Source organism: Aquarana catesbeiana, linkage group LG01 (genome assembly GCF_042186555.1).
Source record: "Aquarana catesbeiana isolate 2022-GZ linkage group LG01, ASM4218655v1, whole genome shotgun sequence".
Lineage (NCBI taxonomy): Eukaryota > Metazoa > Chordata > Amphibia > Anura > Ranidae > Aquarana > Aquarana catesbeiana.
In genome coordinates, this window is record NC_133324.1 from 115450834 (window position 1) to 115473491 (window position 22658).

A 22658-nucleotide genomic window follows, 5' to 3' on the forward strand; every position below is an offset into this window, starting at 1 on the left:
TAACTGTGGACAGCTGAAGCTGCTGCCTGTTCACCTCCTGGATTTACACAGACACGCAGAGGCACACCTCTAGCCCTACAGCTCTCATTGGCCCTCTTATGACTCATCCCCCATCCGTTCCTGGCAAACTCTCATGAGAGTGGGAGAGAGCTGTGCATGATGTCATAAGCCTAGGCTTTTTACCAGACAAGAAACAGGAAGTGGGCTGTATAAGGTATTTACTGGCAGAATTATTTTTTTTTACTATCCAAAGGGCAGTAAGATTTAATAGATGTAAAGTTGAAAAAAAAATGGCTGAAGCTCCACTTTAAGTTGTTAAGCCAGAAAACGTGCAGTTCTACTATACTTATGGTTTTGGTTTATTCATTGTTCACGTGTTTGGCACACGTTTTTTATATACTGTTAAAGTGGAGTTCCACCCACTTTTTACAACTCTTCAGCATCCCTCACTAAACTGTGCACTGTAAACAAATTGGATATTTTTAATTTTTTTTTCTCAGCACTTACTGTATATCTGCTGTATTCATTTTTCACTTCCTCCTCCCTGGCCGCGGCCCATCGCATCATTTCCTGTTTGCAAAGCCTTCTGGGAGGGGCGGAAACTTCCTCTGCAACTGCCGTTGCTATGTAAACCTGACCTGAAACCTATTACACTGCTTGTGCTGCACTGAGCATGTGCGAGATCTGCAAGGATGAGATCCAGGAAGAAATACAGTCTGGCTTCAGATGCCCAGACTTAAGATGGCCACGGCCTGCTGTAAGTTTATAAAATAACAAACTACTGCTATAAACTAACAAACCAGACCTTAGTTTACAGACTAACTTTACTAGAATACATTAAGCTTGTCTATTATAGGGGTATTTTTATTTAAAAAGTATAATTTCGGCCGGAACACCACTTTAAGTAACATTTATTTTTGCGTGGATAAAGATCTACAACTTAAAAGTGATACTAAAGTCTCATTTTTGTTTAGTTAAAAATAAGAAACATGTTATACTTACCTGCACTGTGCAGTTGGTTTTGCACAGAGCAGTCCAGATCCTCCTCTTCTCTGGTTCCTCTTCGGTGCTTCTGGCCCCTCCCTCCTGTTGAGTGTCCCCACAGTCACAGTAAGCAGTTTGTTATGGGGGGACCCGAGCCGAGCCACAGCTCTGTGTGTCCATTCAGACACAGAGCTGTGACCCGGCCCCCACCCCCTCTCTCTCTTCATTGGCTGACTGACTGATTGACAGCAGCGGGAGCCAATGGCGCCATGCTGCTGTCTCAGCCCATGGGGGGGGGGGCAGTCCTGGGCAGTCGGGAAACTCCTGCAACATTGGATGCAGCTCAGGTAAGTATTAGGGTGGCTGAGGGGAGCTGCTGCACACAGAAGGCTTTTTATCTTAATGCATTCCTTACTTCCAATCAGCTCTCAGAGCTCTCCTCACTGAGCTCTGTGTTATTTCAGCTCTCCACCTCCTGTTTTCTGAAAACTCAGACAAGCTTCATAAATGCTGTACTTTGAACAGATGTAGTAAAGAAAAGACTGCAGATAAACAGGTAACATTGATGTAGGAGGATTTGTTTACTCTCTGTGGGGTTGATTTACTAAAACTGGAGAGTGCAAAATCTGGTGAAACTCTGCATAGAAACCAATCAGCGTACAGGATTTATTGTCAAAGCTTTATTGAACAAGCTGAAGTTAGAAGCTGATTGGCTACCATGCACAGCTGCACCACATTCCTAGTGCACCCGGTTTAGTAAATCTCCCCCTATGTATCACCTGAGGCTAATCACTTCAACAGGTATAGGTCAAGGTTTACAATAACTATTTTTTTTTTTATTTCTGTTAGGTAATGACAGTGTCTCTATATTGGAATGTTAAGTTGCAAAAATAAAAATATAGTATAGAAAGAAAAAAAAAAAAAAAAGATACATTTTTATGTTTTATCTTTTATTGTTTGTACAAAATTTGAGATGTGGTATTAGATTGCAGCACTGGACACTGTTATAACAACCTATGTCATGTCTCAGGACTGGGACCATCATTAATGGTCAATTGCAATCATTCCTTCACTCAGACTGATGATGATAATGATGATGAGGAGGATCACACATGTGGTTCAAAAGGATTTTCCAAGTAAAAAAATACTTATCATACACATCCATGCTAACAGGCTTACAGTTTCCTGAGTGATCAGCGATAAATCTATGTACATCTGTAGTAAAGAAGAAAAAAAACAAAACTGTACACCTTTTTTGTCAAATAATCCCAAATAAATTACAGTAAAAATACAGAGCTTTTTTTCACGATGGGGTGAAAAGTGCAAATGTGGTCCATTGACTGCTAATGGATGCTTGATTGTCAAGTAAATCCTAAGATACCATTATGTGGTACAGCTAGAAATTGTGTTCTTAGCATCAATGATGTTTGTCCTTCACGTGCCCGTTTTGGTATGCGTTGCCGTTCTGACAAGCTTTCGGTAGCCGCTGTCCTTTGACGTAGGCGTGGAACCAGAAATTGAGAAACAGGACCATAAAGATGACTCCATACGAACAGATGACGTAAAGGAAGACCGGGAACTGGTACTGGCAATCCTTCATGAAGAAGAACTGGCAAATGTGCAAAGTGACCATCACAAACTGGGTCTGGAAGAAAAGCAGATATTGTTGTCACAGTTTGACTAAAATGGGGAAAAAAATCTGCAGTTTTTACCTAAAATATAGCAGGTCACAACATCAACGATGTCCATGTTCTACCAAATATGTTATAGCAGGTCACAACATCAACGATGTCCATGTTCTACCAAATATGTTATAGCAGGTCACAACATCAACGATGTCCATGTTCTACCAAATATGTTATAGCAGGTCACAACATCAACGATGTCCATGTTCTACCAAATATGTTATAGCAGGTCACAACATCAACTATGTCCATGTTCTACCAAATATGTTTAGCTGAAGGTGTAGGTGATGTTCAGTGAAAGCAGACCTTCATCCTGAAGGTCATGTCATGCTGCCTTGCCTCCTATCCACTTCCTGGACATATATTTTTATTTTATTTTTTTTATTTTTTAACTAAGCCACTTATTTGTGCTGCAAAGCAGCATTTCAGTGTTTCTAACCTAGGCAAAAATTATGTTTTTTACTCCATTCCCTCTGCTTGTATGGAGATGTGTTGTAGGGCTTCCTGTCCCGAGAGAGCCCTGTGACACAGCTGTGCATACAATGGTTTCCCTGACCATCTACGCACATGTAGGGTTTCTTGCACATGCACAAAAACAACTATCAAAGGGCTCTGTCAGGACCCGCAGTTCAGCAGAACTGCTAAGAGGCAGGCTGAAGTTCTGCTTTAAATCATCCCAATGCTGCATTGTATTAAAGGCTAACTCCACATTTAACCACTTGCCAACTGCAATACGTATATATACACATTTTACTTTGCAAGTGGTTTACCGTAGTTATGGTTGTAGCTATCAGCCACAATACAGATAACTTTTTTTCAGCTGGCAACTGAAAGCTCTCACGAATGCGGTCCAAGCGGCTCATTAGCCACCGGATCACTTTCCGAAGCGGCGGGAGGGGGCGTCCCCACCCTCCCGCCGATGTTTCTCATGCTTACCGTTTTCACCCGAAGAAATGTTCTGAACGGCTGGTCACAGGGGCAATGAGAGACTAGATAGTCTCTGAATGCCTCAATGGCCTTGGAGGACTGGAGCAACGTCATGATGTCATGTCAGATCTAGGGCGGGAGTAAACCATTTTTTAATTTTTTTTTTTTTTTTTTTTTAAAGCAAACTTTTTTTTGATCTTTTACTTTTAAAAAAGGTAAAAGGAGAGATTTGGGGTCTTTATGTGAGTGTGCGGGTGGGGCATCCACTTAGGCAAGTATAACTCTAATATATAAAAAAAAAAAAAAAAAAAACATTCTTCTCTTTTAATATAGCACACCCAGCAGGTGCAGTAAATAGTCCGTTTGGGCCACACGAGGCAGTGAAAATGAATACATCTAGTATTGGATGTTGTAAAGCAATAAAACATGGGTCATTTTGCATATTTACTGACATATAAAGCTCAACTACTACTAAGTGCTATGTCATAATACAGAAATTACTACTTAGTGACAATGTAGTAAATAAAATGAATTAAATATGTTGATGAAATTATTAAAGGGTGTGAAAAAGTAACCCAGGGATCATTGTAGATGGGGGTCTACTATGTGCTGGAAAGTGTGTGGTAGTTTATTCGATAAAGCAGGGATATGCAATTAGTGGACCTCCAGCTGTTGCAAAACTACAAGTCCCATTATGCCTCTGCCTCTGGGTGTCATGCTTGTGGCTGTCAGAGTCTTGCTATGCCTCATGGGACTTGTAGTTCTGCAACAGCTGGGGGCCCACTAATTGCATATCCCTGAAATAAAGAATCCATGCTGGCTGAAAATGTGAAAGCCAGGAAAGAAAGTTTTGTTCTCCAGTTACAAGTTATGTTGGACTGTACTACTGACAACTGAAAGCTGGGTCGTGTCTGGGTCTTGCATCCTTCTTTTTTATTTTTTTTAAATAAATTATTTAGAAACAAAAAAAATAGAAGTACAATTCAACTTCAAAAAGGAACATGATTAGCTAGTACACAGGTATTGAGGAGTTGAGTCCTGAGAAGGAAACAATATCGTATCAAGGTACAAAAATATCGGTATTTTTTTCACCACAATTTTTTCACCATTATATAACAAAATGTTATGACTACGTAGCAAATTTAGGATGTTGGGTAGAGGAGACTGGTAGGGAAGAAAAGTTCCCTTGAGTTCTTGCACAAGTTGGAGGGCTGCCTTCTACTACGATCGATCTCTCTTCTCCCGAAAAGCTACATTTATTGTACCATGTCAGGAATGCTGACTAGGCAGTTGCTGCAGCTAGAATATTTTTAAAGGTTCTACATACCAGTTGTATGGAAGTCATGTACTTTTTCCACCACAAGTACTTCTGGTAGGCTGGACCCAGCGCTGACATCCCATAATAAGTGTACATGATCACATGTACAACAGAGTTCACCAATGCATGGAATGTACCCAAACCACCTGAACCAGAAAAGACACAAAAATGGTTACATGCTGGAAACCTGCTCCGGGTCATTTCACCATTGAGACTGACACATTCCTCGACTGTATTTTATAACACAAGAGCTATGATGGTTGACAAGAGTCAGCATTGGAAACAAAGTAATGTTTGGCTGTTTTAGGCAGCACAGTGTAAGGGGTTATTTACTAAAATTGCATGGTGCAAAATCTGATGCAACTCTGCATAGTAACCAATCAGCATCCAGATTTAATTGCCAAAGCTTAACTGAACAAGCTGTAGTTAGAAGGTGATTTGGCCACCGTGCACAGCTGCGCCCGATTCTGTGTGCTCCAGTTTTAGTAGATTTTCCTGTTTGTGTCAACTTGGCTATTATGTATATATTTTTGCTCTTTTGATTAATAATGCTTTTTTCGTTTTTTGGCCATGTTATTTCTCATGTAGAAATGAACACATCTAAACTGAAGAAAATACCTGCAGCAAACTTGACTCCAAACCACCAGGTCCATGGCATAACGGAATGATGGTACACGTGGAGGAATGTAATCTGACTGTTCTTTTTACGCAATACAAAGAAGATCTAGGAAATAAGAGAAAACAAATTACAGTTATTATAAATTTGAATAAGGACGTTTTTGGAATCATTGAAAAGGCTAGACTTGCAGCTGTAATTGCAGTGAAAGGTGGTTCTACAAAGTACTGACTCAGGGGGGGCTGAATACAAAATGCACGCCACACTTTTCACATATTTATTTGTAAAAAATGTTGGTCTATCGCATAAAATCCCAATCAGATACATTTACATTTTTAGTTGTAACATGACAAAATGTGGAAAATTTCAAGGGGTATGAATACTTTTTCAAGGCACTGTATGTATGTTGGGTAGGCATGATCTGATCAATCAGCCAATCACATGGCAGCAACTCAATGCATTTAGGCATCTAGATGTGGTAAAGATGACATGCTGAAGTTCAAACCGACCATCAGAATGGGGAATAAAGGGAATTTAACCACTTGCCAACCGCCACACGAACATTTAAGTCGACAGAATGGCACGGGCAGGCAAATGGGCATACAGGTACATCCCTTTAAAGTGGTCGCGCGCGACCCTGCCGCAAGCTCCGTGACTGTGATCTCGGGTCCCGCAGACTCTATGTCCGTGGGGATACCCGCGAACGTCTCACGGAGAGGAAGAACGGGTAAATGCTGATGTAAACAAGCATTTCCCCATTCTTCCTAGTCACAGGACACTGATCACCGCTCCCTGTGATCGGGAGCAGTGATCAGTGTCGTGACACACGTAGCCCCTCCCCCCCACAGTTGTGATTGGACGCCTGATAGAGAGGATGGAAGAAAACATCGAGGAGCATGCAGGACACCACCTCTGACCTGCTGCGAGACAGGTAAGTGCTGGACGATGCACACTTTTGATGGGGCACATTAGCTGCTATTGATGGGCACACTGGCATTTGATAGGCACACTGGCAGCATTTGATGGGGCACAGTAGTGGCAATTGATGGGCACACTGGCAGCATTTGAAGGGGCACAGTAGCGGCAATTGATGGGCACGGCGGCTGCGCTTGATGGGCACGGCGGCTGCGCTTGATGGGCACAGAGGTGGCCATTAATGGGCACAGTAGCTGCATTTGATGGCACAGTGGCTGCAATTGATGTTTTTTATTTTTTTTTTAAGTTTGTTTGCGCCCCCCCAAAAAAAATTTTGAGCACCAGCCGCTACTGGGGTCTGGAGGACATTAGTTATGAGGAAAGGTTGCCAGCACTGAACTTATTCTCTCTGGAGAGGAGACACTTGTGAGGGGTTTCAATGTACAAATACCATACTGGTGACCCTGCAATAGGGATAAATAGGGATAAAACTTTTCCGTGTAAGGGAATTTAATAAGACACGCAGCCATTCACTAAAATTGAAAGAAAAGCGGTTTAACCTTAAACTGCATAGAGGGTTCTTTACTGTAAGAGAGGTAAGGATGTGGAATTCCCTACCACAGGCGGTGGTTTCAGCGGGGGGCATCGATAATTTCAAAAAACTATTAGCTAAGCACCTGAACGACCACAACATACAGGGATATACAATGTAATACTGACTTATAATCACACATATAGGTTGGACTTGAGTCTTTTTTTTAACCTCACCTACCATTTAACTATGACACAGAGCCATGCAGCGGAGGGCCGTGATCACTGAGCAAGTGTAATGCAACATTTTATATTTGATTCAAGTATTACATTGCTATACTTACTGTATCAAGTAATTCAATAAACTTTGAAAAATAGTAAAGCCAGCATGTCCACGCCATCTAAAAAGCACAAGAAGGAAACAAATTAAAATGTAATTTATATTCTATTTAAAGAACATCTTTTTTAAACAATTCTATAACGGAGTCTGCAACCAAGACAATGCATCCAAGATTTTATGCTGAGGAAGATATATTCAAAAGTCTTCTGCTGACACAGCTGGACTGCAGTTAGCGACAGAATCCTCTCCCAAACATAACAATCCATGGAGGGAATTCAATAATACTCCTGCACCACATTTCTGGAGTTCATCTCTTGTTATTTGATAGCACCAAATTCACAAGGCATATGTGACACTTTTAGTTTTGACGACGACTTACAGACCCATTTCAAGTAATTCTAAAATAAGCCACATTGTGGCACAACAAATGTGCCAAATTCAAAATAAAATACAAAAGTAGTGCAAATAAGGACCAACTCCCTTTTGGCATACAGAGAGAGAGATCCTGGCGCAGACAGATTCTAAAAGCGGTGAAGCATGTGCAAAATTCAAGTACAAGTTCTAGACAGGCATCAAAGTTCGGCGCACCCTGCACCGCTTCTAGAATACATGCAAGACACGTTTCCAAAAGCTGTCTGCACCAGTCTTTATGAATTCTAGGGCATGTGTCTAACATAGCAACAAGCATGCAAGGCCATCTTCCAGAGCCTGTACATTTATTTATTAAATTACCCTTATTTAGCAGACGTCTAGTCACAGAGCTCCCGCAGTGATCCTGATTTGATCCGGTTACCGGCACTCTATTAACCCCGTTTTCGGCTTGATCGAACGGGGAGAATCCCCTGCACATTCCGCACCCACTCCGGTGTACCAAGAGGGCATGATGACCCGTGGACAGAGAGGAGAAAGTTCCAGGATGGATCCTCAACATGGCGCCGCTCCGCCGTCCACACAGAAACGTGACAAGCTGAAGGAGGGACAGCACAAGCAGCTGAAAAGCTCTAAGGATGGCTCCGCTGACCACCCTAAGGACATGAGGTACTATGCTCAAAAACTGTCTGAAAAACCAGGCCTAGATGCAGCACAGTCACTAAATGAATGCCCTGATTTTAATGACACTGTGGAGGAAGAATGTATGGAAGCACAGGGAGCAGGGGCCAGGCTGACACAGGGAGAGGACAGTGAGGCTATGCCTGATGAGCCTGAAGAACATGAGGAGGAGGAGGGGGGTGCACAGCCCACACTGGCAGACATCTTAAAAGCAGTTAATAAATGTACAGCCTCTGTAAACAATCTACAAGTACGATTTGGTGGCCTCAAGGAGGAGGTTAGTCTCATCAGACAAGATATCCAGAAAATTCGAGAGCGTACCACTGCAACAGAAAGCAGAATCAGTGAGCTTGAAGATAAACTACCTGCACTGCTTAGAGACTCCCAATCCACCACACGTCTAGCAAGAGCTACGGATATCCGCGCTGAGGATTTTGAAAATCGCCTCAGGCGCAATAACGTGCGCATAGTCGGCTTACCGGAGAAGGTGGAGGGCCGTGACCCCACGCAATTCATAGAACAATGGATGGCTGAAATATTCGGTAAGGAGGCTTTTACTCACTTATATGCTGTGGAAAGAGCTCACAGAATACCTGCCAGACCTCTCCCGCCAGGAAACCCCCCCCCCGCCCAATACTGGCCCGTCTCCTGAATTATAGAGACAGGGAAATTATCCTGAAACTAGCCAGAGAAAAGAGGAATGTCCAGTACAATGGCACGCGGATTTCATTCTACCCAGATTTCTCAGCTGCAGTCCAGAAGAACCGCGCGCGGTTCTCGGAAATTAAAAAACGCCTGCAGAGAGTACAAGCCTCTTATGCAATGCTTTACCCTGCAAAACTCAGGGTTACATTGAGAGGCAGGGCACATTTCTTTGAACACCCAGCGGAAGCTGCGGACTGGCTAGACGCTAATGAAAATGAGCTGCGCCAGGATAGGAGACCAGAAGCGGAGATAGATTGATATCCCTAACAAAGGCCCAGGGATTTATCTTTTTCTTTTCCCCTCGGAGGAAGGTTGTGCCGGAAACAAACATTGATTCATTCTCTACAAAAAAGCGAGTTCGACGACAAGATGGATCATGGCAATGTACTTCATAGCAAGTACCAGAAAATACGTCATTGCTGTTTGGAGGGACCGGTTGTCCCACACAGGTTTGGTATATCAGTTGACACACCGGTGTCGTGGATTACAAAAAATAGTTGCCTTTCAACACGACAAGTGCATATTGATGGATAATTTATATCAGAAGAGGCACTTTTGTTCGATTTATGCACCGTTGTGCGTTTCACGTTACTTCTACACACAAGTTTATTCCAGAGCTATCGAGGTATTACGGTCCCTGGATAGAGCCGTAACTTTCTTCTTCTTGCATTGGCAGTCTCGTCACTTCTTGGCCCCTACGGGGTGCTGCGTGATGGTTCTCCCCCCCCCCATGGATGAGAGTCAGGGGGGCACTATATTGTTTTACCCTGTTATTTTCCAACTAGACACCCAAAAATGACGACAGTAACTGTCCTTTCCTGGAATATTAGGGGCCTGCAAGACCCCCTAAAGCGAACGATGGTATCATCCTTATTGAGGAAACGTCTCCCGGCAATATGTGCTTTACAAGAGACCCACCTCACTGCTGATTCACTGTCATGCATTAATTTCAGATGGGTGGGTAGGGCATACCACGCCACTCACACCTCATATTCTCGGGGTGTGAGTGTACTGGTGCCTGGCTCCATAGATTTTGTGGAGTTAGATTCTGAATTGGATGATGAGGGGAGATATGTATTTTTATGTTGTACATTGTTTTCCTTTAAATGTATACTGGCATTTGTATATGTGCCCCCGCCGTACAATAATCTGGTGTTGAGGTCCCTGGTCACGTTCCAAATGAAGTACCCGGAGACGCCAATGTATGTCTTTGGAGACTTCAACAACTATATAGACGCAATACTAGATAAGCACCCGCCTGTGATGGGGGGTAGGGGGGTACACCGTACAGCTCTTAGGAAATTCATTGAGGAGGTGGAATGGAGGGACCCATGGAGAGCTAAAAACCCGGGAGTAAAACAGTTTTCCTGTTTCTCAAAAAGCTATGCTTCACTATCAAGGATAGATTTATGCCTATGCTCTAGTGCAGCTGAACGACACATCTCTGAGGTGACTTATGCTCTTAGGAGTGTGTCGGATCACTCCCCATTGATAGTAACTTTAGAGGTGCGCCCCCCTTCCACGATGGCAAAAACCCCATGGAAAATGAACGCTTTTTGGCTGAGTCTCTTCCCTTCCCATGAGCAAATAGAATCTCATATAATAGAATTTTGGCGCCTACATGAGGCTGACGAACAGTGGCCTGTAAACTGGGAAGCCTTTAAGGCGGTCCTGAGAGGCCTATTTATAAATGAAATTCAAGCTGTTAAGAGAAAGACACATGCTCAGAGGGAGGGAATTGAAAACATGGCAAAGGAACTCGAGAGCAAATTTATTACAGATCCAACCCAAAGTAACAAAGAGGCGTGGCTCTCTGCGCAAGATGCGTTGTATAGAATCACGACATCTACAGCAGAGAGGAAGAGATTTTTTCATAAAGCAGCATTTTACCAGGAGGGAGAGCACACTGGACGCCTATTAGCAACCATTGCCCATGCCCATCAAACTTCCCCCTCAATCGGGGCCCTAAGTACACAACTTGGAGGGCTAACCAATGCCCCGGACCAAATCTTAGCTGAATTGGTGGGATTCTATTCCTCCCTCTATGAGTCCAAACAAACATATACCTTGGACTCATTAACCGAATATCTAGACAATATTCAGCTCCCCAGCTTACAAGTGGCAGCTAGGGGGGAACTTGACTCCCCTTTGACTGTCGAGGAACTGCAGTTGGCGACCAGTCTGTTCCCCAGTTCCAAGGCCCCGGGTGACGATGGACTACCCATCGAAGTATACAAACAATATGGCGAGCTTATACTTCCACGTCTATTGAAGGTATTTGAAGCAGCGAAACAGAGTGGTAACCTTCCTCAATCAATGACTAGAGCAAATATAGTTTTGATACTAAAACCCAATAAAGACCCTCTTGACCCGGGGTCATACCGCCCTATATCTCTTTTACAAACTGATGTAAAGATATTAGCCAAAGCATTAGCAATCCGTATGAATAAAGTCATATCCAGTATAATTCACTCGGATCAATCCGGATTCATGCCCCAAAAGTCGACTGCGATAAACCTCCGTAGACTTTTCCTCAATATCCAATCCCAGGCAGACAATAGGGGAGATAGAGCGCTGCTGTCACTGGACGCCCACAAGGCGTTTGATAGCGTCGAGTGGGACTATCTATGGGCAGTGATGCGAAAATTTGGAATTGGGGAGGGCTTTATCAAATGGGTGCAACTACTCTATTTGTCTCCTATAGCGGCCATTAGGGAGGGGGGAAGGATTTCTTCACCCTTTAAACTATACAGGGGTACGAGGCAGGGGTGCCCCCCGTCTCCGCTCCTGTTTGCTATGGCTATTGAGCCCTTAGCGGCTACGATACGCGCTAATCCCTTGATACAGGGTTTTAGATACGGAGACATTCAGGAGAAGGTAATTATGTATGCAGATGACACCATGCTGCTGCTGGGTGATACATCTAACTCACTGACAGAGGCAATGAGAGTAATTAGACAATTCGGGAAATACTCAGGCTTAGTTATTAACTGGACCAAGTCCTCTCTGCTGCTTCTGGACCGCGACCCGCCAACAACCCAACAAAATATGCAAGACATACCAGTCTCGACATCCTTCAAATATTTAGGTATACAGATTACAGCCCGTATTTTGGACTATGTGAATCTTAATCTAACCCAATTGATCAATAGATGTCGTGACCGGGTCAAAGTGTGGAGTAAATTAAAGCTGTCCCTGGTAGGCAGAATAAACTTAATAAAGATGATCCTTATGCCACAATTACTATATGTGCTCCACAATTCTCCAATGGTTATTACTCTGAAAAAGTTTAGAATCATCAACTCCCTCTTCCGTTCATTTATATGGCTTTCTAGGCCTCCTAGAATAAAACTAGAGCAGTTACAACGTCCCAAAGACAATGGAGGTTTAGCATTGCCTAACCCCTGGGTGTATTATTTGGCCTCCCAGCTACAGCACATTGCTAGAGCCATAGGTCCCGGGAAGGACCTGGAGATGAACCTGAGAGACCCTTCGGCCCACATACTTCGGTTCACTTCCAGGAGAGAGGTAGTGGATGGATTAGAGGCCTTACAATATAACAAATCTAATAAGCTTTACCCAACTTATGCACTTATGCAAAAAATTTGGAACAAGGTCAGGATGCTGCAGGGGGTGGAGGGCTTCACCAGGTATAGCCCCATCTGGGAAAATAATCACTATTCCGAAATAGCTAAAATAACCTATGGATCTAAATGGTAACAGTACGGGGTGTCCCATATAGTCCACATACTTAGAGACGGTAAATTGAGACCCTTCTCGGAGCTCAGGGAGGCCTTTCAATTACCGGCCTCTATGCTCTTCTATTACAGACAACTTAAACATGCAATGGATGCACAAAGGGGCCCCGATATTTGGAACCTGCAACCCACTCCTATTTTCAACCACCTATTTGCCATAACTACTTATAGAGGATTTATATCTGACTGCTATACTATGCTTCTGAACCTTTTCCTAGGGGACGCGCCTCTGAGGATCATGTCCCACTGGGAACAGGATGTTGGCTCCTTTGGGGAGGAACAGTGGGAGGAAGCCTTACTGGCAGTCTCCACGTGTTCATTAAACGCTGCTCAAAAGCTCTCACAGCTCTATATTATTTCCAGAGTGCACTACACACCGGCTAGATTGGCCCGTATGGGTTTGGGCACTGATCCCACCTGCACCAGATGCTCCAGAGACCATGGAGATCTCATACACCTCCTGTGGAGATGCCCAAAATTACACCTCTATTGGAACGAGGTTATTAATACCATTAATAGAGTTTTCCAAATAGTGATACCTTTGGATCCCAAACCATGTGTGCTGGGGATTGTGGATGATCTACTGACTGAGGATATCCTTAGACAGGCCATCAGAAGAGCTCTGTTTCAGGCTCGCCTGCTTATCCTCAGGCACTGGAAATCCGCGAGTCCCCCCACGGTACAAGAATGGATTACACAAATGGGGGCCACAATCCGTATGGAAAAAATTATATACCAGCATAGGGGAGTGACACAAAAATATGAGAAACTATGGGCTCCATGGTTGGACACTCCAGGTCTAGCGCCAATAGATTTGATATATGATCGCTTATTCTAAAAGTGGCCTTTATTAACTTCAATTCTCATGAGATATATGTTGTGCACTGTATAATTAGCCAGTATGCTAAGAGGTGATAAGCAAAATGTCCACTGAAGAAGTGTGGATAGCCCACAGAGAGATTTATCTGATGAGAGGTCATGTCTCTTCTTTTCCCCTCTCAATTTTCTTTTCATCCGATGTAATGGAATATGTACCTCCTTTTTCTGTACCTTTATTTTGTTCTTTATCCTAATACATATGTATGATGTGACTTCTGCCATGTAAATTGTTTAATGAGCTCTGGAACTGTATACGCCTATTCAATTTAATAAAACCTTTTGTTTGAGAAAAAAAAAATTACCCTTATTTATATAGCATCAACAATTTATACAGAACTTTAATGTACATATTGTTCAAATAGCTTACAGTCTACGATCCTTATCTCACATGCATATATAGACCATATACTATGGACAATTTAGAAAGGAGCCAATTAACCTTCCAGCATGCCTTTGGAGTGTAGGAGAAAACCAGAGTACCTGGAAGAAACCCACACAAGCAGAGGGAAACATATTACAAGCACACAGGTTTAAACAACCATTCAAAGCCTAATTGAAGACCAGTCCAATAAGTTCTTAAAAAAGGCCATAAAAACTATTCGTAGTCTGTAAACAGGGAGCCAGTGGAGTTGAGAACACCTAGGGCGAAAGCTCTTTTCAGGAGTAAAGCCGACTCCGTGAAGCTAGTGCATAAAGGAAACAGAAAACAGAACATGGGATCAGAGCATGGGATTTATTGGACACTCACGTGGAGGATATGTGTAAAAGGTCAAAAAAGGCCCCCGGTGGAGATTGTATTCAGCACCCCAGGTCCAGGTGTACGGAGACCACAGTGCGATAGGGGAAAAGCCAGCAGGGTCCATGTCGTTCAAGGGTGTAGGAAGATGGAAAGCAGCTTGGAGCGCAATGCCGAGGATGACGTGTGACGTCACCGGGAGGAGGGGAACACAACGCGTTTCAGAGTGAGGCTCGCACTGAGCCTTTCTCAAGTGCACCGGGAGCCTTTTATTTAAATCCTTCATATGAGTGTCCACTTGTCTGTTCTGATCCCATATTCTATTAAAATATTACCACTTAGAGGCACCTTTATGTTTCCTTCATACACAAGCAGAGGGAGAACATGCAAGTGGTGTCGTGCTTGGGATTCAAAGTAAAGACCCCAGTGTTGCAAGGCAGAAGTGCTAACCACTAAGCCACTGTAAAGAACATAACATACTCTAGGAAGGTGTATCTGAGCTTTATGTTGTTACATCCATACAAAAAAAAAAAAAAAAAAAAAAAAAACGCACTGCATGCTTCTACAGAAGTTTCAAGGTTTGGCACACATGAGCTTCATTTACTGCCCATGTGCGTACCCACATCCTTTGGTGCTTCAAATTTTATCAAGTAGGAGTCAGAAGTGCAAAGGTAAACCCTTTGTTGTCAATTGTGGCATGTCTCTTATACCAGCCCAGTTAGGGAGAAATATCAGAGACTTCAGAAGCCAATAATTTGAATTAGACGTCCTCCCTTGTACATGAACCCCTTCAGATACAAATAGATAAAAAATAATCACCACCTTCTCACCATGGACAGGAAGACAAATATCAGCAATGGGGATATAACCTGAAAAGGTTCTAATGCTCACTCTATCCAAACCTAAAACAAACTTGTGGGAAAAAAAAAAAGGCTTTGGCTGGATTTAGGTTTTACCATGCAATCAAACGTAAGTGTTAATCGAACGCTGATTTGGGGGGAGAAAAAACCCGGCAAAGTGCTCCTGAACCAATATGAACAACCCAATAATGTCTATTCTAGCTTTTAAAGAGAAGTTGGCGAATTAAACAAAACAAAAAAACAACCATATTCACCTAGTCTCTGTCTCATACTGCGTCTGATACTGCAGCTGTCACTGTCACCTTTAAAACTGAGAACTGAGCGATCAAACACATCCGATTGCTCGGTTCTTGGTCACCAGCTCTCTGCTCTGTCCATCCAGTGCCGGGCTGACTCAGTCTCCCAGCAGTACGCTGGGTGGATCCCGACATTAAAGTGGGGATCTCTCCATGACCTGGGCCAGCGGTACAATGAATCATATTGGGGGGGCAAATCCCCATGCTTAAGTGTCCTAATAGCTAGCCTACAGATGCAGATGCATTGGTGTTTTGTGTCTAAGATTTTTTTTTTTTTTTTTTCAAAGTTACATTTTTTAGGAAAAGCTCTTGGAGTCTACAGTCTGTTTCAAAGGTCAAAGCAGTACAGATACAAAGGTTTTGCTAAATGAATCTGCAAATTCAACAATCTCTGGGGAAACATTTGCAAATAAATGTATCAACTGTGGGTTTTTTGTGTCAGATATCTGTATGTAAAGAATTTCTGCTGGCTGTGGAATGTAGCATTTGAATTTTAAATAGGATCTTGATAGAGTTGTGCTTTGTTGTTATAGCTCTATACAAGTCCATGTATTACAGAATAATGTAAAACATGCAGGATACTTTTCTGCATTTGGCCTGGTTCTAAACCAGAAACCCATGTACAGGAACTCAAAGTGGAAATAAATGGAAAAAAAAAATTGAAAAAACGGGCTTTTGTTGTAATGGCTCTTCTACAATAAAAGTACACTTTCCTGCTTATTTGTAATCCCCTGTGAAATTTACAATTTGCGCATGTGCAGCTCAGTTTAAATTCTAGCACGGTGCCAGTGTGCCGGGACAAATGCAGTCCTTTCCCGGCCAATCAAAACTGTACACTGAAACCCGGAAGAACCAGAGAAGAAGAGGACACCCCAAGCTGGGGACACCGAAGGTGTCAGATCACTGGAAATAAGGCAAGGATGTGTGCCTTTAGATATGCTTTAAAGTGGATGTAAACCCTCTCCTATACCCAGTGAAGTGAACAGCCTCAGATGATACACAGAGATAAAACAAATCTCCCTACATACGTTTTCCATGTATATCTGCTGCCTTCAGCTTGTTACATTATTTACAAAGTAAACATTGAGTTAGAAATATTTCTTCCCATTTCAGCAGTGGGAGGAGAGTCTGGGTATACACTGTCTGAGAGCTGATTGGAGGAAAGGCACACACCCCTCCCTCTACATAGGCAGAGGAACCAAGAAACTTGTAGAGCTGTACTGTGAATAGGCAAACTCTCTGCTTATCTCTAAGTTACCTTCCGCAACACAAAATTTCCAGTTCCTTTTATCTCCTCTGTCAGAATGTATCATGCTGATAAGAGAGGTTAGGTGCAGCAGAAAGACACAGAACTTGGAGAGAGATAGCTAAACACTACAGATATATGTGCCCAGATCAGATTTCCTGAATGGGGTTTAAAATCACGTTAAGCCTCATTAACCATAATGGATAAGTTAACATGTGTTGCATTTTAGATATGTTGTGCTGCTGCTTCAGCATGAGCAGCAAGATGCAGGTCCATACATCCAAAAAGCCACATGCATTATTTTTGTCCAACGCAACGCAAACCATCAATATAAAACAGGTCCCATTGTAAACATTAGATTTCTCTTGTCCGTGCATCTTATTAATTAGGAAACAAGTAATACAGTACACGTTTATCCAACACTAAACATAATAGTGTGGCTTGTATGATACAAGAAATGAAGGCAATTTACAGAGTATTTGTACATTAGAAAATTCTTCTTCGCTATCAGTGAGTTACGCAGAGTGATGATCAAGATCAGACTGTGCAAGCTTTCTTAGTCCTATCTGCCAACTCAATTGGGTTACAAAGTTATTTCCTTTACCGTCACCATTTACACATTTCACTGCTCACAGGAGCCAGTTATCATAAATCATTGACTTACACGAACGGCCTGCGGTGACCTGGAGTAGTCCACAATGTCACATTGGAAGGAATAACCCGTAGCCCAGCCTGCCATGAGGAACTGCAAAGAAAAAAAAAAAAAAGCATATCTTACAACAAAGTCTTATCAATCTAAAATAAGGTTATAACACTCATTCAATACTAAAATAAAATTGTGGAAAAAAAAAAAAAAAGCTTTGGCTGGCTTTAATCGTTAACATGCACTCAAACACAAGTGTTAATCATACAGGTTAACTGAATGTCTGGCACAGATACAGGAAACAAGTTTTGGAAAGGTCAGATGTTTTTAACCACTTGCCGACCGGCTCACGCCGATATACAGTATCTCACAAAAGTGAGTACACCCCTCACATTGTTGTAAATATTTTATTCTATCTTTTCATGTGACAACACTGAAGAAATGACACTTTCCTACAATGTAAAGTAGTGAGTGTACAGCTTGTATAACAGTGTAAATTTGCTGTCCCTTCAAAAATAACTTAACACACAGCCATTCATGTCTAAACCGCTGGCAATAAAAGTGAGTACACCCCTAAGTGAAAATGTCCAAATTGAGCCCAAAGTGTCAATATTTTGTGTGTCCACCATTATTTTCCAGCACTGCCTTAAACCTCTTGGGCACGGAGTTCACCAGAGCTTCACAGGTTGTCACTGGAGTCCTCTTCTACTCCTCCATGATGACATCACAGATCTGCTGGATGTTACCTTGCGCTCCTCCACCTTCCATTTGAGGATGCCCCACAGATGCTCAATAGGGTTTAGGTCTGGAGACATGATTGGCCAGTCCATCACATTTACCCTCAGCTTCTTTAGCAAAGCAGTGGTCATGACAGGGATCTACTGCCCCCCAGTGATTGGGAACAGTGACCTCTGTTATGTTTCAGTAAGCCCATCCCCCCCTACAGTTAGAACACGCTGAGGGAACACACTTAACCCCTTGATCGCCCCCTAGTGTTAAGCCCTTCCCTGCCAGTGTCATTTATACTTTAATCAGTGCATTTTTATAGCACTGATCAATGTAATAGAGTCACTGGTCCCCAAAAAGTGTAATTTGGGGTCAGATTTGTCTGCCGCAATGTCGCAGTCCCGCAAAAAAAAAAAATTGCAGATCGCCGCCATTACCAGTAAAAGCAATAAAAAAAGAAATAAAAGTCCCTAAATCGATCCCGAAGTTTGTAGACGCGGTACCTTTTGGGCAAACCAATCAATATACGCCTTTTGCTATTTTTTTTTTACCAAAAATATGTAGAAGAGTAAATATCGGCCTAAACTGATGAATTTTTTTTTTTATTGTTTTTTTTTGGGATATGTATTATAGCAGAAAGTAAAAAAAAAAAAAAAAAAGAAAATGTTTTTCATAATTGTCGCTTTTTTTGTTTAAAGCGCAAAAAATAAAAAAACACAAAAGGTGATCAAATACCATCAAAAGAAAGCTCTATTTGTGGGGAAAAAAAGGACGTCAATGTTGTTTGGGTACAACGTTGCATGACTGCACAATTGTCAGTTAAAGCGACACAGCGCCGTATTGCAAAAAATGCTTTGGTCATCAGGGGCTGAAGTGGTTAAAGATACTGTAATTAGGACTACTAACCATAAAAGAAAAAGTTGATAGAGCTTTTGATTAACATTTACCACTACTGTGTGCATGCAGAGAAACCCATAATTGTAAACTGAAATATATTATATTTACTCAAAACATATTTAAACTGGATTTAAAGTGGTTGTAAACCCTTACATATACCCAGTGAAGTGACTGGCCTCAGGTGAAACACAGAGATGAAACAAATCCTTCTCCATAAGTTGTACCTGTTTATCCGCAGTCCTCTGTTCTCCATAGTCGTTCAAAGTGCACAGTTTACACAGCATTTCTTCAGAAGGCAGGGATCTGATGTCACCCACTGCACAGCATAGAGCCGAGTGTAAACTGAGACCTGAGTTGAGAGAATGGACACACTCCCCTCTATACAGTCACATAGCGAAACATGCACAGCTGGGGGTGTAAATCACACTATGTGCTATAGATTGAGATGAATAGACACTATAGAAGGATATGCTTACTTCATTTTTCATTTCAGAGGTTTACAAACACTTTAAACCCCAAAACAAAATTTGTTACATACTGCAGCTTACCAGTCCCTAGACATGGTGGCTGCATTAGCTTTCTTTTTAAGGCTCAGAAGGCAGATGTTTGGAATCAAGCTTCCAAGACAACCAAGGCTGCCACCATAGATGCAGTAGGGCAAAAAAAAAAAAGCGTAGACATGAATACAAAAAAAAAAAAAAAAAAAAAAAAAAAATGTAAGGCTCTTTACAGGATTACCAGATGAATAAGGATAAGAAAAAATAAAGAAAAACGAATGCAGCCACTAAATCCAAGGACTGTAAGCCAGGGGGGATCTGTCATCTGATCTCCGCTGAGCAGGCAGGTGGCTGTTCCGTGTCCCCTCCGCTTATGCAGTCGGGACATAGACACAGCCCACTCTCCTCTATAGGGGGTCAGACGTAAACAGAGCCCTCAGACTTTGTGAAGGTTGTCTCAGACAGCTGTTAAAATACCTGGGCAGTAGCTGTATCTGATTGCTGGAAAAATTTCCAGCAAATTCCTTTTTTGTCAAAAAAAGCAGGCAGACATGACCACCCAGTGAGCGAAGTTCGGTCTGTTCCTGAAGAACCATTCAAAATTCGCACAGCGAATGGCTGGTGTTAGAGGCCGGTGGGAGGAACCACAGCACCCAGCAAAAGACACGATATCTGATACACCCAGGAATGTTAGAAACCAGCAGCTCCTTGAGCTCTTTAAGCCCAGGTTCACACCTATGCGAATTAGATGTGCGTTTCCGCACATCTAATTCACATAGCAGGAGAATGTGACTGGCTCCCTATGGAGCCGGTTCACATATCTCCGGGGCGGCTGCGGTGCGCACTGCACAAAAACGCTGTGCGTCTTTGGCTGCGTTTCAGGGCCGAATTCAGGCATAGAATCGGCCCTGATTCGTCCCTGAAACGGTGAACAGGGACGCACAGCGCTCCTGTGCGGTCCGCAGCGAATTATGGTGTGAACCCGGACTAAAAGAGAACTTAAGGGGTTTGAAAAAAAATAAACCTACACATCTCAGTATGATGCTAAAGCTGTCCAACATCAGCTCTAAGCCTGATGACTGCTAAGTTCTTGGTCTGTTTGGAGCGGAGAGCAGTGACTGTCAGTCATCGCTCTTCACTCTGCTCCTGCGGCGCTTACTGGAGACCCAGTCTGGGGAGGGGTTGGGCACATCTGTCAATTAGGTAGCCGGGTGGATCTCAACAATATTATTGGGATCTGTCCAGCTCCCTGAGTGGCTCTGCCATGTCAGCCGATAGTGACCAATAGCCCGCTTTTGGCTGATTCTGGGCCACAGGAGAGCAAAGTGCACTCCTGTGACCCACAAGAGAAGTATGGCCAAAAAAGCTTTGGCCATACTTTTCATTTAAGTGATCGAAGATGTAACCCATTATGCAACAGAAAGCAACTTTTTATTTTATTTTATTTTTTTACAGTGTGCTTTTCATTTTATTTTTATTTCTCTATTTCTTTAGAAAGTCAATCCCCGGAAGCAAAGTGCAACTACATCAGAAAGTGGTTCAGAGAATACCTTTTTTTTTGCAATAGAGATAATAACAGGTACCTGATGGTATCTGCTCTTGGGCAGGGATTTTACTTTCAAAGGGTTTAAAATAGCTGACAGGTAAACTCTTAAAACTGGCAAAAGACTGCAGCTGTTTAATCTATATATATGCAGCCCCCTCAAAGTCTGCAAATGACTCTTTTCTACTTGGTAGAAAAAGATTTCTATAAAAAAGAAAAAAAAACAATTGATTTAGGTTTAGTGGCTACTCATAGATTCATACTGCCATTTTTGGGCTGAGGCATGAATTCAAGGTGAATTCTTAGTAGGTCTCTCCATGTCAGGGAGCATGGAGAAGGAAACAGTGGGAAAAATAATAATTTGATCCCCTGCAGATTTTGTACGTTTGCTCACTTACAAAGAAATGAAGGGTCTATAATTTTTATCATAGGGGTATATTAAATTATAGAGACAGAATATCAACCAAAAATCCAGAAAAAACACGATACAAATGTTTTTTTAATTGAGTTGCAGTTCAGTGAGTAAAATGATTGGATCCCCAAGCAAAACATGACTTAGTACTTGGTGAAGAAACCCTTGTTGGCAAGCACAGAGGTAAGACATTTCTTGTAGTTGGTTACCAGGTTTGCACACATCTCATCTTTGGTCCACACTTCTTCACAAATCTTTTCTAAATCCTTAAAGGTTTCTTGGCTGTCTCTTGGCAACTCGAAGCTTCAGCTCCCTCCATAAATTTTCTATAGGATTAAGGTCTGGAGACTGGCTAGGCCACTCCATGACCTTAATGTGCTTCTTCTTGAGCCACTCCTTTGTTGCTTTAGCGGTATGTTTTGGGTCATTGTCATGCTGGAAGACCCATCCAAGACCCATCCTCAGTGTTCTGGCTGAGGGAAGAAGGTTCTCATCCAAGATTTTACAATACATGGCCTCGTCCATTGGCCCCTCAATGGCAAAGTCAGCCTGCACCTTTAGCAGAGAACTTGCCCCAAAGCATAATGTTTCCACCTCCGTGCTTGACTGTAGGGATGGTGTTCTTAGGGTCATAGTCACCATTTTTCTTCCTCCAGACACGGCGTGTCGGGTTAATACCAAAGAGCTCAATTTTGGTCCCATCTGACCACAGCACTTTCTCCAAATCCTCCTGTGAATGATTTAGATGTTCATTGGCAAACTTCAGGCAGGCCTGTACATGTGCCTTCTTGAGGAGGGGGACCTTGTGGGCACTGCAGGATTTCAATCCATGGTGGCGTATTGTGTTACCAATGGTTTGTTTGGCGACTGTGGTCCCAGCTGGTTATTTTGCATTTTACGAATAATCGCTTTAACAGTTGTCTCCTTCTCACCAAGCTTCTTACTGATTGCCTTGTAGCCCATTCCAGCCTTGTGCGGGTCTATAATATTGTCCCTGATGTTCTTTGACAGCTCTTTGGTCTTGCCCATGATATTGAGGTTTGAATGGAAGAAAGATTCTGTGGACAGGTATCTTTTATACACATAACGAGTTA

General features: G+C 42.6%; 1 protein-coding gene across 3 annotated transcripts in view; it reads right to left on the minus strand.

Annotated features, from left to right (window-relative positions):
• Window positions 1-1917: 1917 nt before the first annotated feature.
• Window positions 1918-22658, minus strand: part of ELOVL7 (ELOVL fatty acid elongase 7) — a 59370-nt gene continuing 38629 nt past the window's right edge. For all 3 annotated transcript variants that reach the window (XM_073623156.1, XM_073623151.1, XM_073623164.1), the window contains 5 exons: window positions 17511-17591; window positions 7321-7377; window positions 5533-5638; window positions 4924-5060; window positions 1918-2629 (listed from right to left, as the gene is read on the minus strand). In XM_073623156.1, the coding sequence (XP_073479257.1) occupies window positions 2402-2629; window positions 4924-5060; window positions 5533-5638; window positions 7321-7377; window positions 17511-17591 (609 nt within the window). In that variant the 3' untranslated portion in view covers window positions 1918-2401. The remainder of the gene's footprint in view (window positions 2630-4923; window positions 5061-5532; window positions 5639-7320; window positions 7378-17510; window positions 17592-22658) is intronic.